Source organism: Monodon monoceros, unplaced genomic scaffold (assembly GCF_005190385.1).
Source record: "Monodon monoceros isolate NGI ecotype Baffin Bay Population unplaced genomic scaffold, NGI_Narwhal_1 Super_Scaffold_15, whole genome shotgun sequence".
NCBI lineage: Eukaryota > Metazoa > Chordata > Mammalia > Artiodactyla > Monodontidae > Monodon > Monodon monoceros.
The window spans coordinates 33,007,877-33,026,892 of NW_021703771.1; the positions used below are offsets into that span (position 1 = coordinate 33,007,877).

Genomic DNA, 19,016 nt, shown 5'->3' on the forward strand with positions numbered 1-19,016 from the left:
ATTAATAATACTCAAAAGCAAAATATAATTATCAGATCTCATTCTCTTATTAATACCATGAGCAGGCAACTCCAGCCATGTTTTGTAACATAATTATGAAATTTTTATATGTGTGTAAAAATAAATTTATGGCAATTTAACTATTCTTATTCTGATTTTCCTCATTGAGGCTAACTATAGTGATAGGAGACATTTGTTTATGCATAAGAAAATAATTTACTACCTATTTTAAAATAAAAACTGGACTAAAACCCCACAGCTCAAGAAATGTGGATAATTAAAATTATTTTCCTACAACATTACTTTTTTAAATGGCAGTATAGACAAGAATTTTGGGCTTCATGCGCATGAAAAATGAAACTTTACATAAATAAAGCTTGTTAAGAAATGGATTGGAATGTACATTAAGTCATTTCTTCTAAAACCCACATAACTAACAAGATATGAAAATCTATAAAAGTGGTTTATAAACTAGAGAGAGAGAGATTTCTCCCTTCTAATGCTATTTTTATAAAGGTTACCCAGTCATAAATATGTAATTCTTATTTTGCACTGTCTCAGGTAGAACTTGAGTCTCCTGTCACTATATGTAAACTCAGATGTCCTAAGAGACTACATATTATCTGAAATTAGCCTCTGCTCTCCCAATGGCTGTTCCTTGCTTACTACAGAGATATATAAATCTGTGATTTAAGCTTTTATTACACAGTGATTCCATTCTGCCACTATGACCAAAAGTACCTGACTGCTGATCAAATTCTCTGTATTCGTTTCACCTTTTCCCCCCAATCTCTGTTAGGTTCTGAGCTCATGCCCAAAGCGCTGTCCACCAGGATAGTGGGAGGCATTTGGTGGTTTTTCACACTTATCATCATTTCTTCGTATACTGCTAACTTAGCAGCCTTTCTGACAGTGGAGCGCATGGAATCCCCTATTGACTCTGCTGATGATTTAGCTAAGCAAACCAAGATAGAGTATGGAACGGTAGAGGATGGTGCAACCATGACTTTTTTCAAGGTAAGTCCTACTGGTTATCCAAAATTTATGTATTAACATGATAGAATGCCAACAAACCTTTTTCTATTAATGAATTTAAGAGTATAGCAACATTGTTATTTGTGCAGAACAATCAATAGCATATTCCTCAGGTGGTGGAGGGGTATACAACTAAATATACGACCATCAAGGCAAAACATTTTAATACTTGCAAATGACAAGGAGTTTTTGCTTTATAAGTATTCCATTTTTGTTTGGAGGAGAATCTGTAAAAAAGTAAAATTATTTTTCCCCAACAAGGTTTTATCTTTGAATGTAAATAAATAAATATATTTACTGAAAATTGAATAGCAGAGTCGAGTCAGACTCTACAAGGCGTGGGTATTCCAGAAGAATAGAATGATTACATGTAAGAATGTTTTCCATACAGACATTTCCTTCTGTTATGATGAGACAAGGTCAACTTGTTCAGAGCCTATAGAAAAAGAAGGAAAATAAGGACTGGTAGAAACAAGCAGAAACAGTTCCTATTCTCTGGACATTCATCCATCTAATATTCTGGAAGGCACAGAATCTCAAAATGGGCTACCCCATTGAACTTGCAATGGTTTGCAGTGGGACAGCCTGTGGAACATTTAAATGGAAAGTGTGCTTGCACCAAGTTCCAAGGATATAGAGTATCTTGCCCTCCTCTTTATTTTTCAGATCTTCTCCTTGCTTCTGCTGATCTCACTGGGCTGGAGTAGACCCAATGAGGAGATTCCATTTTAGGGAATCAGTGTCACTTCATAATTTCTTTTCTATTTTACTAAGTATTTTTATGTTTGTAGTTTGGGCAAATTTTTAAGCCTTGGTATTTTCCTTCACTGTTCACAGGAATGCAATTGGCAGTTCAAGTGGGTAGTAGAAGTGGTAGATGTTTTTTCTTTTAAAAAAATAACCGACTCAAGTTATAAAACAAATTCTTTCAACGTTCAGTAAGTGCCTACTGAGTACCAGAAATTGTACTACACGTTGGGTATGCTAGAGCAAATAATATCTAGTTCTCACTTTTAAGAAGGTAATAGTTTAGTTGGAGATAGGGAAGACTAGACCTAGGATCATATAACTGGGTTTTACTTAACTTTGCCAAATAATTATGCAACTTTCTTTGTAAAAATTCTTACCAAATTAAATCGGCTTATTTTAGGGTTCTGGAGGACACCAAATACCCAAAGAATGAGATAGATTGATTGTTTAGTCAAATCTATTTAATTCTTAAAATTTAATTACTTTCAAAGAGAATATTTTTTATGCCTAGGTTAAAGATTGGATGCATATTTTTTATTCAATTGGAAAATTATTATCATCTAATCAAATATGAACAAAGCATTATGATCAGTATGGTGCTATTTGTCTATATTAATTGCAATTGATCAATTTTCCCCAATTGAATATTTAATATTAATAGATTGTTTTTCTCATAAAACACTTTTTTTTAAATAAAAAAGAAACCAGCTGTTGAAAATTCTAAGTGTACATCATCGGTGTCTTTAACTTTGCTGGGAGTGAATATGTAATGCATTTAAATTATTACAATATTCAAGGGAATTTTGAAGTTGACTTTGTACAATAATACATATAAAATACTAATGCAAGTGATTTGATACCAGAAGTAATTATTTCTGTTTCACAAATACTTCAGAGTTTAAATTTTACTTTTATTTTCTAGAAGGCTCAAATATCTTAAGTTTCAAAGTTCTTATATACTATGAGCAAGGTATACCTCTGGAAAATCAATGTTTAAAATTTTTCTCCTTTTCCCCGTCTTTAAGCTTATTTTCTCCCTTCTTTGTCTTTCTTGTCTTTCAAACTTCTGTTTTGCTAATTCATTTTTTGTTTAGTTCAGTTGCTCTCTTGCAGTGTCATTTTGCCTAACTTCACTCTTCTTTGCTGTTCACTTTTCTTCTTACTCTCATCTCTTTTTTTTCTTTCTCATACACACGGGTGCCTCTAGCACCCAGAGAAAAGTGACATGAAACAACTTTTTGTTTCCAACAGCACAGACTTTCTTTCTGTAAAATTGAAGCCTTTGGGAAGGTACAATTGTCACAATAAAAACCACACAGTGATAATCACTAAGTTGACAATTATGTTGATAACTTTATCACATACTGAATTCTTACTGTTGAAATTTGAAAAAGCATTAGAATTTAAAAGGATACAGTAAATGTTGATTTTTCTTTAGTTATTTTAGTGTAGCCCTAAATGATACTAATTTCAACCTCATATTTTGGCTTGTTAAACTATCTACTTACACCAGCCATTGGTATGAAATTAAAAAAAAAAAAAACCCTAGCAATCTGTAATTGAAGCAATTGCATGGTCATTTTGAAATTCTACAATGAATCCAAGACTATTGTGTATAGTCGATTTACATCTGATACCATTTTATTTCTTAATTAACAGCAATGCATACAAACACTCTAGGAAGCACCCTTAAGGCATTGATTTCTAAAGGAATTTCCATCCTGTTTTTACTAATTGAACAAGACTCTGCTGTTAACTCATTATTCTGAAACAGCTCAGTTCCAGAAAATTATTTTAAAGAATGTTAAAGTTGTGTTACTACAAGCAAGAGCTGCCTCAAGATACCTGGCTTTAAAGGGGGTGAGTCTTCAGTATTGCAAAACACAGTTACACCGCCATTCTACAACATTGAATAATTCCTCTTCCAAAGAACATACTTGACTTTGTTCATTGACCTTACATGTATATTGTCTTCAGGAAGAGTTCATTCTTCTTTTCTTCTATATCCATTACACTCCACACAAATTCTCTCCAGGGATAAATGTAAAGCCATGACTGGCAAAATAACTCAAAATCGAGCAAATGGTGCTTCTTCAGTGTTATCCTATGTAAAACAATAGAAAGCTATGTGACATCACCAATATGTTCTTAATTATATTTAGATAATAAAATTGCTGAGGGCCCAAGGATTTTATTGAAAAACAATAAAGTAGGGTCAGAACATTCTCAGAATCTGGGAACTTGGTGCAGCAGAACTGAAATCTCACCCCAGGGCTGAACACTCTATAAATGTCACCAAGCAACAGCACATTCTTTCTCCTTGAAGTATAACTTCAGCTATAGCTATATAAAAACTATATAACTCAGCTATAGCCTGTAGGTGTTACGATCTCTTTTGAGAATGCCTGTATTTTCAAAGTAAGTCATATGTTTTACAAAATGATGCTGAAATCACCTTGTTTCTATGCAACTTATGACTCAGGTTTTTCAATTTCTACAAATTCTCTCTCTGGGTTTGGTCTACCTGAAATCTCTGGCTTTGCCACATATGCTAATATAGTCTGTCTTTCCAAAAGGTATCAAAGGAAATGCATATCCTCTTTCATGGTTATTAAAAAAGATTTTTGCCACATGTTAAAAGGACATTTAAATGGTATCAGATACCTAATGTGAATCACTTAATACTTCTGAACACATAGTCTACAATTTAGAATAGTTGCTAAGAGGGAAAGAAACTGTGGAATTAGGGAAACCTGAGCTTAATTTCAGACTCCACCACCTATTGGCTGTATTTAGATGAGACACTGCCCCTTGTAAACCTCTGACTCCTCATCTCTAAATTAGAATGACTAATAGAACCATTCTCACAATTTTTTTTAATGTTAAATGAAAGCTCTACATGATATGCTAAGTGCCTAATAAAAGCTTGATAGACATTATAAATTACCATCACTAGAATACATGGCTAATTTTTAAAATTCAGAATTTAGAATGATTTTAAACATAGTCAAGTAAATTATGTTTCTATGACCCACAACTAGATAATTTTAAAATAGATTTTAAAAGATCACACCATGTTTATCTTATTTAAATTGCTTCATTCTTCTCATTATTGTTGTCATGAAGAAGGAATAATTTGATAAGTGAAATTTTTAAAAAATCTGAGGGGACAGTTTTCAGAAGCTATTTTCTAGGCTATGTATTGTGATATAGTATATTGAGATGCAATTCACAATTCTTTTGGGAATTTATGCCACATCACAGGTAAAGGGAACTTTAAAAATTATTTAATATGAAAAAATGTTCTTTCTTAATTTTAACTTTTCTTTGTAATGTAATAAGTAGGATGTCTTATTTCGGCCAGTTTCATCATGCATCGTATGCTCTCAATTATATGATATGGATGTCAGTCTTAAGAATACATTTTTATTCAATAAATATTTACTTATCTCTTATGTGGAAGGGATTGCGTTAAACCTTAGACAAATATTGTGCATCTCCCAGCACCACCCAACACTTGTCTACCTCCTATATATCTTTCTATTTCCTTTACCACCATCCTGGTTCAGAACAGTGTCATCTCTGTCCAGGGTTTTGCAACATTTCTCTTTCCCAATTTTTTTCCCTATTGTTCTCTACACTCTACAAGGTGACTTAACACCCTCCAAAATCACCCCGCTTCTTTGCTTTAGGATAAGAACCTAGCTCCTTATCAGGTTTACAAGGCACATCATGGTCTGGCTTCTTTTTATTTTTTAGCCAGCTGCTCTCACACTCTAAACTTCAGCCAAACTGGTTAGTCCGTGTCATATGATGTCTACATGATACACCTCCTTCTGTTATGCTTTTCTGCCCTTATCTACCAACCTAATTGGTTATATTTTCTTTATTCCTTGGATCCAAATTCAATTAATCCAGGCAAATTTTCTTGATCCTTTCCCCTACCCAAATCGACCCAGTCTGGGTAAGGTACTCCTTTTTAAAATTCTCTGAGCACTTATACCTCAGTTACTAAATTATCACTCCAAATTGTATTCCATTAATTCTTCTGTTTCCATACTACACTGCACAGCACAGGGACATGAATTGAATCTGTATCATTTACACTTGGATCTCCAGTTCCCAGCACAGACTTTGCATGTGTTTTGGGCTCTATTAGTTAACAGTTGCCACAATAATGTTGCTTAACAAATGACCAAAAACTCTTAGTGGCATGTAACATAAACCTTCATTGAGCTTATAAGTCAGCTATCCTACTCCTAGAAATTTGGAGGCCCAGAGGCTTTTCTATTAATACCTTTGGAACAGACTCTATTTCTGCTAAGCTTTTTTGGCCTTTAAATATATCCAGTTGAGTCCATTTATAATCTAAAAACCACACCCACAGTTCATATTAAAATGTGCCTCTCTCTAGACTTAATCATTGCTACTTTGGGCTAGAAGCTTTTTAATCCAGAGGAGAAAATCTACAAGGCATTTCCTTAACTTTTTCAGAAGTTTTAACAAAGCACCTCAAGGCAACATGCTTAATTTGATTTTTAATTAAGGCCTGGAGCCATGTTGAAACAATTTTGAGAACTTTTACTGGCTGGAGACACTGAAGATCGCAAACAATTTTATGACCCAACCGTACAAATTCTAGCTCCTTCATATCACCTCTAAATTCTGTTTGAAAACTGCCCAGTTCTTTATAAAATTATTTCCCCCTCCTCCTCTTTGTTGTTCTTCTTATTGTTAATAGTCTATCTCTTTCTTGTACTACCTTATCCTATGTAGCTAAATTTACCAGCTGGTACTTTGAATATTATATCAATTTGTCTGAATATTTCTTTGTCCAAGTCCAGAAGATTATTAGTATGTTTTCTGTCTTATAAGTTACTATAAAGCACACTATAAAAATATTATTTCCCCCTAAGTTTACAGATTCCCATTTTCCCAACCTCCCCTAATGATTTCATTGTCATCTGTTTTCAGTGTTTCATAGTTAGGTTTCCTTTAAGGTGGCAACTCACTTTTTTAAAAATCAAATTCTGTGCAGTTATCTATTGGCGCAATGAATATCGCATTCATTGATGGAACATCTATGACAGATGTTTTAGGTAGAATGTGTGTTTACTTTCAAAATTTCTCTGCTCTGTAGAGAGCTAAAAAGTTTTCTTCAAAATACATAGCCCTCTATGGCATTTCCGTTTTAACTTTGGGTTAAAAAGTCAATTTATTCAGAAGTGTATGAAGTTTACAGTGTTAGGAATGCAAGCAAGTGGATTAATCCATGGCGGGGCAGGGTGGGGGGACGGTAGTTTTATTTTTTGTTACTTAGCAACGAAGAGGGTTTTATTTTGTTTTGTTTTTGTTTATGCATAGTTTCCCTCTTTAGAAGAACACAGTACATTGTAAATGCCAGCTCATTAATCTTCACGGCAACCCCTAAGGAAGGTAGGAAGCAATTATCATTATGCTCATTTAACAGATGAGGAAACTGGGCCATGGAGAGGTTAAGTGACTTATTAATTATGAAAGCAATAGCCAAGGGACTCATAGTATCAACAATAAAAGTAATAGCCAAAGACATCATGGCATATCCATCATTACTCAGAAGAGCTAAGTGCATTAGTCATTTTGGCTCACCTACATGACCTCAACTGCTTGATCATATTAAGGTTTTAAAACATTTGCCTTAAACCATTGGGGCAGATACAACTATAACACGTTCTTTATAGTCTGCTACTTATTCTGAGCTTATCAGTTCAATGGTCTTCTAAAATTAAACTATGCTGGGGTGACAGTATAGGTTTGTAAGCCTGAATTGCTGGTATGGCATGCCTGTAATGATTTTTTGAAAGCTTGAGTGAATTTTGCTTCTTAAATGCCAAAAGAACATAAGTAATTTTTGAGTCAAGGGATAGAATGTAAAAAGTTGGGAGTTTATTGCATGCACTTAATATTAATAAATGGATTTAGAAACACCATTCATTAGATATTTTTTAATTTCTGCAAAACATAATTTCTGTTATTTTATTTAGAACAGTGGTGATAATTCAATTATAATATATTTACTATAAAGAGATTTATACATTAGAAAAGTAAAATATCAACATGGCATCTGTAGTTACTTTTCAGATTGAAAAGTGTTTTCTGAAATAAATGTTTATTTCCTCCTTATATTGATGGTAGAATACTTGGGAATTTCCATTTCACGTATTCAGGAAATTGACCTACAATAGTTTTTGAAGATGGGAAAGATATTTGAAGTTAGTTTGGAATTTATTTTATTTATTTTTATTGTGATATAATCAACATACAGCATTTTGTAACTTTAAGATGTACAGTGTTTTGAGAAATTTATATATTGCAATATGATTACCAGTCTAGCATTAGCCAATGCCTCCATGACATTAAAATTATCATTTCTTTTTTGTGGTTAGAACAATTCAGATCTTGCTTCTTAGCAACTTGGAAGTTTATAACACAGTATTGTTGACTATAATCACTATTCTGCACAGTAGATCTCCAGGACTTATTCTTTTTTTTTTTGCGGTACGCGGGCCTCTCACTGTTGTGGCCTCTCCCGTTGCGGAGCACAGGCTCCGGACGCGCAGGCTCAGCGGCCATGGCTCACGGGCCCAGCCGCTCCGCGGCATGTGGGATCCTCCTGGACCGGGGCATGAACCCGTGTCCCCTGCATCGACAGGCAGACTCTCAACCACTGAGCCACCAGGGAAGCCCCAGGACTTATTCTTTAAAAGACTTTTATATTTTATATAACAAATTCCTCGTTAAGTATGGTCATTGCAAAGAAAAAGTTCAGTAATTATTTGCACATTGATAGAAATCAAATATGTCTTTTATTGTGTACCAGATTTACTACTTTATATATTCTAATCGTTTTCCACCATTATCCAGAAGGGATTCTTTGACAATATAATAATTAGAAAATTCACTATGGTACTTTAGTAGCATAGTAAGTACAGGGATTATTTCTTAAATACTTGCTCATGTAAGAGTTGCCCTGTTTATTTAGGTGTTACTAACCAGCCACGTAGCTTTGTTTTTAGGTAATTTTATTTACCTGGAGTCAGTTTATGCTTAGTAATGACAACCCCCTTTTCTCCTCAATAAGTTAGAAACAAAGGGTCTCAAATGTTAGCTTTATGTCTCACATGGGGGATATTGTCCCTGTGCCGAGAAGGTAATTTAAAACTCAGATATTAACATAAGCATAGATATATTACCATCAAAGTTTTGTGATTAAAATTTTTGGTTTGTTGATAGAAAAACAAATCCGTATGCATGCATCATAAATTCTAGACCAGAGCCCAGTAACACTAGTCATACTGACTACTTTCTCAGAATCCCCAGTTAAAGCACTACTTTAACTCATAGGGCTAGTTTTTTATCTACCAAAGTCCTAGGAAATATGGCAATCAGTAGAACTAGATAGCATGTACATCGTATGGAAATACGGTCTTGTCTGTGATTGACAGTATACCACTCTGATGAGTAAGAGAATATTCTTGATTTTCATATCAGTTTTCCTTTCTCAACGGATGGAGTCGTTATTTTGTCCTATTTGGATAGATCATCCACTAAGTTTCAGACGTCTTTAAAATATCCATTTGTTTAAATCAGTAGTCTCAACCTGTCTGCACATTAGAACATTAGAAGCGCTTGGGGAGCTTTTAAAGAATACCGAGCCCCACACCCCTCTCCAAGTCAAGTAATTATAACTCTCTTGAGGTAGGATCCTGGGCATCTGAGTTTTTTGTCACCTCCTCTGGTGATTCTAATGTGCAGAGAGAGTTAATTTAATTTGAAATGTAAATAACCCCTTCTTTATTGGCAATAATAGTTAATAACTGATTGCATCTACTTCCATTTCTTTCATATTAGGGTGGGCATTCATCTCTTCTGAAACCCAGACCCCAGAAAATATTAGAGGCATGAAATGATAACTCTGCTGACCACATTCTTACTTCTTTTGAATAATTTACCTGAATTGCGTTTAAAGCCTTTTTCAACAGATTTGTTGAGAATAAATAATCTAATTACATCTTCACTTTTGATAACATTCCTGGAGGCCCCCAATAGGAATGCATAAGAATTGTCTTGTAGCGGTATGAAGAAGGTTAGAGCTTTCTCCGAAAAGTATGGTGGGGTAAATCCTGATTTTTGCTTGTGTCTCTAAAAAGGTGAGAAAATATATGTTCTATGGGACTTGAGCAGTGAATATATTCACCTTTCCTTTATAAACTTTTATTGCAGTTTCTTCTATCATGGGGGGCGCACAGAGGGGAAATTAAAGAAGAGACCCATAAAGGAGCATATTAGAGTATTGGAAGGATTGTACATGTGACTTTTGTGTTTTCTTAAGCAGGAGGAGATTAAGAAGAGGTGAAGTACTTCACACTATAGGTAAATATTAAGTTAGGTTCTTTGAAGTAGTTTGAGATTTGGGCTTAGGTAGTTTTCTTGCCTGAGTTCGATCCTGTAATATTTAGTGAACTACTGTCACTCCTTTCCTTGTTGTAGAAAAAAGAATGTACCTATATTAATGGATGGGGCTAACTTATTACATAATTCTAATTGAAGTCTTCCTTGTGTCACTTGATAATTCTTCAATATCCCCCTGCAGATCTAAACTGAAACAACATGTTCCTCAAACATGACATTCTGCTCTATCTTGGGGGATGGAAAAACAAGATATATTTAGGCTTCCAGGCCAAAATCTGTTCTAGTAACTTGCTTGCAAGTTACTAACCTGGGTAATAACTCCATGGTTATTTAGAATAAATAGAGACTTCATTTTGAATTTTTTGTTTACTTCGTGTATTCAAGTTTGTGGATAATTTACTTTTTAAATATTTCTACATACTTAAATGAGTGAAAAAAAAGCTTTATGTGATTGAACACCAGTGTATCTGAGCAATTAATTTAGATTAATGATTAATATTATTACTGAAATTTTCATCTCTTCACGTTGATGTGTTCTTCCTCAGACACTTTTTCTAGAAATCTAAAAAAAATATCTCACCAAAGATTTTTGTAGCCATATCATTTCTCTAACTCTCCCAAATTATTTTTTTTTCTATGAATGGTGTCAAGATATTGGTGTGGGTAATGGATTATTGTTAATATTAGGTTAAATGATAATATTTTGTTTAATATTATAATCTGGTATTTTTGAAGTGTTTTTGTATTCTTTTCAGTGCCTCTTATGGCTTTGATATTAATTAGTCAAGTTTGAAATATTTAAACCACTTCTTTATGATGCATTTAATTTATTGGCAGAGTAAGGGGGTGATTTTTACCCAAAGAGGTTGTCTCCCTCCCCCATCCTCAACTAACACACAATTTATTGTATGTGAGGCTTGATCCTATGTTTATTACAGGGATTTGCATAAGGCCTACAGAAAATCAACACCATTTTACTATGTTCCCATTGCAAGAAATAAAATGGTGCCTTTGAGGAGAGCTGCTTCATCGGACACTAGTTTAGCATGCCAAATTACAGCTATCAATGGTGAAACAGCAGACGTGAAGTCTAGTTGGCATCAGAGCATATGAGTCAAAGACTTTCCTATGGGAAAGAAAGTGCTCCATTACACTTTATCTATACTAAGAACATTGGTTCTATCAAGCTGTCTGAAAATTAGAATATGATGGGTTTTATCACCCTAGCTCTGCCAGAGTGAATTCAATAGTTAAAAAGTAAGCAATAACACCATTCTGGGAATTGTAAGTGATTAGAGTTGCAATGTATTTAAACTCGGAAGGAGTAGCAACTTTTATCTTAGCTTGTCTGAAATATCACAGGGACAAAAGTTTAATCCCTCTCTAATTGTTACATTTTCAATATGTACCAATGAAGCTTTGGGGAACTTGAAAGGAAGAAGTCATGTGTTTGACTGAAGTGTAAAGTCCGAGAAAAGATGTTTTAATTCCCTTGGAAAGCAAGTGTGTGAGGCTGCTGTTATTCCAGGATACACTGTGGTTCTCTCTCTCCTTTGCCCTCCTTCCTCCGCTCTGTGCAGGGACCACTCTTGCTGTTTGTCAAGTCAGGATGGCAGCTCAAACACTGCGTCACACCTCATCAATCTTAGGAGAGAGGTTCCCCACAGGGAGGGAGAAAACTTGAAAGTCAGTTAATGTAGTGATGTTGAGCTGTCATGTCAAATGCTGGATAATGGATAATATTGTCACTGTAAGAGTTCATAGCCACTGGTTAGGCAAAAATTCGAAGGAAATTCAAGAAGCGCATATTTTTGGATACATAAAAATAGGCTGAGATAAATATTATCAAAAAACTGGCATGTTTTATTTCTTAAAAAATAATGAAAATGAAAAATTCATTTCTTTTACATAAATAGCTGAATAAAAGCATGATTTGGTGTTTCTAAATCAAATATACAAACAAAAAATCCAGACTCTGTTTTGTAAATTTTTTGAGATTATATTTACTGGCATTGTGGCTAAGAGCTATTAATCATGCTTACTGTTTTTTGTGGTCTTTTTTTTAAGGGGGGCACCTAACTTTAGAATATCAAAAAAGACATAGTATTCTTATTCCTCTAGATTGTCCATTGATTACAGAGTGAAAACACTGAAACTTCTACTAAATCCAGAATGTCCTTGGCAGTTAATGTTCTTGATTTTGCATGCACCGTGATGTCTCTTTGGAGGGAAGCTATTCTTTCTTTGCAAATGGAATTTACACTAATTAGCATCTTTGGTCAGCTGAAGTTTCTTTTGTTCATTTGTCTTCTTATTTCTTTCCAGAAGTCCAAATAGCGGTAATATCACTTTGTTCTTTGATATTAAGAGCTGATTTAAGACATCACATGGTAGTTTAGTTGGTCCTTTCATTTCATCATAAAGCAAAATGAAGTTCACTATTACTTACTGCTGCTGCCATCTTTGATACTTAGATTTTTATTTAAAGACAACACAGAACTGTTATTCCCCTTTGGAAGCAAACAACATATAAGATCATGAGCCCTTCTGACACTCAATGATTTGATACTCAATCATCATGCATATTCACAAGTAGTAAACAATTTATAACTCATTCCTAGTTTTTTATATCCTTCCTCCTAACCTCACACAGATTGGGAAAAGAACAAAATAAACTTTAGAGTTCGTTAATAGGTATTGATAACTGCAAGCTGACTATAACAGATTCCTAAAAATACTGCTTTTAAAATATGACTAGATTAAACATTATTGCTAAATGTCTTACAGGGATCAGATTCTAAAGTAACTCAAATTTTTCTTTTTGCTGTAATATTAGTGACCCTGGCAGTGTCTACGATTGTTTAAATGTCTAACGCATACTGGTGAGCACTTTCATTGACCTCCAGTATGCAGAGAAATTCTTCAATAGTAATAAATAAAGAACATTTAGAATGAGTGAATGTGTGTATGTGCAAACATGTGCTTGAATGAGTGTGTTCTGTAAGAATAAGACATGCCATCTTAATTGGAGTTAAATTATGGATGATTACATAATTTATTTTTCTTATACCCAGTTTCCATATGAAATCTGTTTTAGTAGAAGAATAGTACAGTGTTGGCAATAAATTGTACTTTTATCTTTCCCGACAGCATTTGAATAATACTTTTGATTGTTATTAGCCTATTGTATACACCATAGCATTAGTGGAGTACAGTGAAAATATTTGATTATCTTTAAAAGTAGGTGTTTCATTTATTAAATATTGTAATTACAGCTAATTAGAGGCTACACCATAAATTAGTTTGCTTTGTAGGTCCCTTGACTGTTTTCAGAACACTGAGTTTATGCTTCACTTTAATTTATTACAAAAACAATTAAATAAAGACCAAAGAATCAGAAAGAAGCATTAATAATGGATATAAAGAATTGTTGAGTCACTGCAATGCATTTTAACATGATGAGTAAGTGCATAGCCTAGATCGTGGCATGAAATCCTACATCTGTCTCTCACTAGGGATTTATTTAACCTCTCCAGGCTTCTGTGTTCTTATAGGTAAGAAAGTATAGATAAACTGGGGATATAAGTTTGTGTCGTATAGATCGTTGACATAAAACACTAAACATGTGATAAACTCCCAGTACGTACTTACTGTGATTCTTATTGTAAGGCTTAATAGTTGAATTGTTAAACTCTGTAGCAGATGAAACCGTTTCCCCCAATATAAATGCTTGTGTTCCTGGAAGTACATCCAGTTTACCTATGGTTAATGTTAAGATCTGACACTCAATTGCATTTTTGTTTAATTAATAATTTGATCTTGATTGTAGATTACTTTAAAATAAATATTTAAAGATAATATTCTGGATTACACTTTTATACAGCTAAAAAAATAAAATGCATCATGAATCCAGTTCCATCCATACCTTATACATAGTTTTTTAATTAATGGTCTTTTTATTAATAGTTTAATTAGTGGTCTTTTTTTATTAACATGTGAGATTTGTTTTGACAAACAATTCATATTCAGAATTAATGCTTAAATAGAAGAAAAACTCCCATTTTTAATTGTTCTTCCTCTCCATGAATATTAACCATTGTAATTCTAAGCAAATTTCTTTTTCTCTTATAAAAAAATGCATATGACTCATGAGAATTTTAGGAAAAGAAGGGGAAAATGTCCCAAGTCCAACCTCCAAAGACAGTTCTTAGTATCTTGTCACAATAACCTCCAGCATTTTTTCTATAGATATATAATATTTTGATCTCATTGGTTTTCCTCTTATTTCAATTTTAAAGACTTTTAGCCCTAATACAGCTACACAAATTCTTCTGTTTTCACTGAGCACAAGTAATGATGCTCTTTTCAGGAATATGTTTTAAAGATTCAGCAGAATAGCTTATAAGAATGTTCTTATGATACTTTCAGAAATAATTTTTTCTTGAGACAGAGCTTAAAACAAATAGCCTTTTGCTAATTTCCAAACGCATTCCATTTAATCATTGCAAAATTTCGAAGTATGTTCATATATAAACTCATATATACAGCAGAGAAATCACTTGTAACTTAAATACCTAAGCAATTGGGATATTCATTTTTAATATTCACTTGATTAAAATATCAAAAATTCAATGCTTTCAAATATTAAATTTAATAAATATTTTAAAACAAACCTTAAATTAACATCAGTAGAGAGATGATATTAAAAGTTATCTGTTTAGACTTCCTAATCTAATCTTGTCTTCAAATAAAAGAGGAAAAAAAATCATGTAATAGAAATATATAGAAATAGTCATTACCCTTTTTTGGTTAAACTATATTAATAAACATTTAGAGGAATGATCCTAGAAACATTTTTCTTTGTCTATTAGCTACAGTTTATCCAGCCTTCACATTTCTATGAATGAGAAAGATCACTTGCATGTCTGTGCTCCTCTCACAAAGAGTTAACATTGAACGCATTTGGGTTGGACTTCAATTTCCCAGTTATACTAGGCTGCTCAGGGTATACTAGCAGCAGGGAACCCCAGCCTGACTCCAATAAATAAACAGAACTTACCTGGGTGAATTAGGAATCCATTTTATCAAAATGGAAGGAGGTGACGACATAGATAGCCATGACTTAGATATGAACATAGTTAAAACAACCATATTTAAGTCTACCTGGAATACTATAACCCTTAGGAAGATGTTTCATAAAGGACCTCATAAGGAGCAAATTTGATGGTGACAGTTATTATGATGACGTTGAAGGTGTTGATATCCATGACATAGATCTCCTTGTAATCCATGGAAAGCACTAGAGCTATTTATGTCTGTGAGGAAAAAAAAAAAAAGTGAATTTTTAAAAAATAAAAAAACAGCAAAATTCCTTCTCAAGAAGCCAAATAAAGTAGCATTAAGAAAAGGGTAATCCTCCAAAGTTAGAAAGACTTTGTCTGCATCTGAAGGTGCCTGAGAACTAATATTGTGCAAACAGAAATCTTGAGATCACTATATGTAGCCTTTGTCTTAGTGAAGCAGCTAGCAAGTAAGCATCAAGCCTATGAGGCTTCATTTTCAGAGCTGCTCTTTGGGGTCCAACCACTGCAAGTTGTTGCTTCCATTTTTTTTTACACTGATGCTGTAATGTATATAATTCTTAGAGTAAAATTCTTATAGCTAGAGGAACAAAATGGTATTTCGAAAGTAAAAATGGTAGCTAACAATTTCTTATATATTTTTTTTGCATTGTCAGTAGATATACAATAGCTACCTTATTCATCCTAACTCAGCCTTATTTCAGAGTTTTGTTTCTTTCCAAATCTCAGGCCTAGTGTATTGTCAGTGCTATTCCTTGAGAGTAAGGATACAGTGATTTGCTATTAGTCGGCATTAGAGAAACGAGCATTTTACCTTTGCTCCTTTCTTTGAATTTGGGAACACTTTTGACAGTATCAGTAGTTTGCTACAAAACTCTTCAAAGGAATTTTGCTACTTCAGGCTAAGGTATAGGACTGGATTTTTGTTTTGTTATGGCTTTTAATAAAATATGCAGGGCTATTGAAACCTGAAATGTGGCTAGTGCAAGTAAGGAATAAAATTTTAAATTTTATTTAATTTTAATTAATTTAATTAAAAAATTGAAACTGAGGCCATAGAAGACATTTTCCCATTAAATACAACATTATATTTTTTTAAAACTTTACATCATGTATGATGTTGTATTGTAGAGCATGTGATGTAGCACTTGTGTCATTTTTGGTATTACACATAAACACAGCATTGATATAGTCAGTGGCAATGGAGTGATTCAGTTCAAATGATTTCTTCTGTGTACTGATGTAACACTATAATGCAGTTGTTTGAATATTTTATACAGATGGCATAAGTTACAGTGACTTATGTAATCCATCTGGTATTCAAATTGAAATATATACTATTATTTTAAACAAAAAATAATAATTTTTTTTTTACGTATGGATAGATTTTCAAAGTTAAAATGAAGGTATACTATTGAAACAGATATGAGTAGAAATGAAGAAGCTAGTACTAAAGTAAAGAACAAGAGTCTAGATGAAGATAGGATACCGATTTCACCATAAATGGCATTTACAACTTGCTAAGGCAGAGCAAAGTGGAAAAGCTGCTTGTTCGTTGTATGAAAGATTTTTAATAATAATAAAATGTTCATTATCAAACAGCATTCTTAGAAAATACATAATGAATTTGATAAGCAGTTTCCTCTTAACAGTAACAAGATAATCAATGAAATTAGTTGCCTGAAATCAGAGTCAAATGTTCAAAAAATTTTTTAATGAGTTTTAGCAGCAGCTGAGCTTTTATACCTTTGGATTGCTATTAAAGAACTTGGATTCTGAACAGAGAAAAACATTTTTTAGATGGGAAGATGGTAAAAGGTATTATTATTTCAATTATGGAAATTTTAGAAAATTATGAAGAAAAGATTAAAGTAAATATTTTACAATAAACCACACACATCCCCCACCCTACCCCCCTTAATCCTTGGCAACCACTAAGCTTTTCTCCATTTCTATAATTTTACTGCAAGAATGTTATATAAATAGACTCATCTAGTATGTAACCTTTGGGATTTGCTTTTCTCACTTAGCGTAGTTCTCTGGAGCTTCCTCCAGGTTATTGTGTATACCAATAATTTGTTCCTCTTTATTGCTGAGTAATTTTCCATGGTGTGGTTGTACCACAGTTTGTTTAACCATTCACTGATTAAAGTCCATCTGGGCTGTTTCCAGGTTTTGGCTATTATGAGCAAAGCTTCTGTGAGCATCTGTGTACAGGTATTGTGTGAACATAAGCTTTCTTTCCTGTGGAATCAGTGCCCAAGAGTGCAATTGCTGAGTTGTGTTGTAGATGCCAAGTTTAGTTTAGTTTTTTTTTTTAATAAAAGCTGTATTAAAATATAATGTATATACCATTACAATTCACCTATTTAACATGTACCATGTACCATTCAATAGTTTTTAGTATATTCATGGAGTTGCACAATCATCACCACAATCAATTTAAAATATTTTCTGCATCCCAGAAAGAAACCTGATATTCATTAACAGTCACTCCCATCTACTGCAATCCTCCACACACACTTCTCCCACTGGCCAACCCTAGTCAACCACTAATTTACTTTCTGTATAGATTTTTCTATTCTGAACATTTTCTATAAGTGGAATCATACAACACGTGGTCTTTAACTGGCTCCTTTTACTTAGCATAATGTTTTCAATATTCATCTATATTGTAGTATGTCAAAACTTCATTCCACTTTATTCCTTTATGCTTTCATTACAGAATAACACTCCATTGCTTAGATATATCACATTTTATCCATTCATCAGAGAATGGATATTTGGATTATTTACACTTTTGGGATATGATAAATATGGTTGCTATGAATATTCATGTTCAAGTTTTTGAGTGGACATATGTTTTTATATTTCTTGGGTACATGCCTAGAAGTAGAATTGCTGGGTCATATGTTAATTCTGTGTTTAACTGAGGAATTCCTAGACAGATTTCCAAATGGCTGCACAGTTTTACATTAACACCAACACTGTATAGAGGATTCCAGTGTCTTCACATCTTCATGGACATGTTATTATCTTTTTGATTATAGCCATTCTTTTGAGAATGAAGTGGTGTCTCATTGTGGTTCTGATTTGCATTTCCCTGATGGCTAATGATATTGAGCATCTCTTATGTGCTCACTGGCCATTTATATATCTTTGGAGAAATGTCTGTTCAGATCCTTTGCTCATTTTAATATTGGGTTATTTTTCTTATTACTGCTGAGTTTTAAGAGTTCTTTACATTTTCTAGATACAAATCCCTCATCAGATATATGACTTGCAAATATTTTTTTCTCATCTTTGGGTTGTCTTTTTACTTTCCCGGTTGTGTTCATTGCACAAAGTTTTAAATTTTGATGAAATCTAATTTATATATTTTTTCTTTGCCTTCTTGTGATTTGGGTATTATATTTAGGAAGACTTTTTCTAACTTAAGGTCCTAAAGATTTATTACTACAGTTGGCTCACCATCTCCCCAGGTTCTACATCCTTGGATATGGAGAACTGACTGTACTACACCATTTTATGTAAGGGTCTTGAGCATCTACAGATTTTTGATATCCGCAGGGTGTTCCTGGTGTCCCAAAGGACATCAAGGAATAACTGTATATTTTCTTCTGAGGGTTTAATAATTTTAGCTCTTACATTTAGGTTTATGAGTCATTTTGAATGAATTATTGTATATGTTGCGAGGAA

At 33.3% G+C, this 19,016-nt stretch overlaps 1 protein-coding gene across 5 annotated transcripts in view; it reads left to right on the top strand.

Annotated features, from left to right (window-relative positions):
• Positions 1–19,016, top strand: part of GRIK2 (glutamate ionotropic receptor kainate type subunit 2) — a 630,583-nt gene that overhangs the window by 522,512 nt on the left and 89,055 nt on the right. For 3 of the 5 annotated variants that reach the window (XM_029223762.1, XM_029223765.1, XM_029223763.1), the window contains exon 13: positions 800–1,017. The exons of the other annotated variants lie outside the window; for them this stretch is intronic. In XM_029223762.1, coding sequence (XP_029079595.1) covers positions 800–1,017 — 218 coding nt within the window. The remainder of the gene's footprint in view (positions 1–799; positions 1,018–19,016) is intronic. 5 annotated transcript variants of the gene reach the window in all.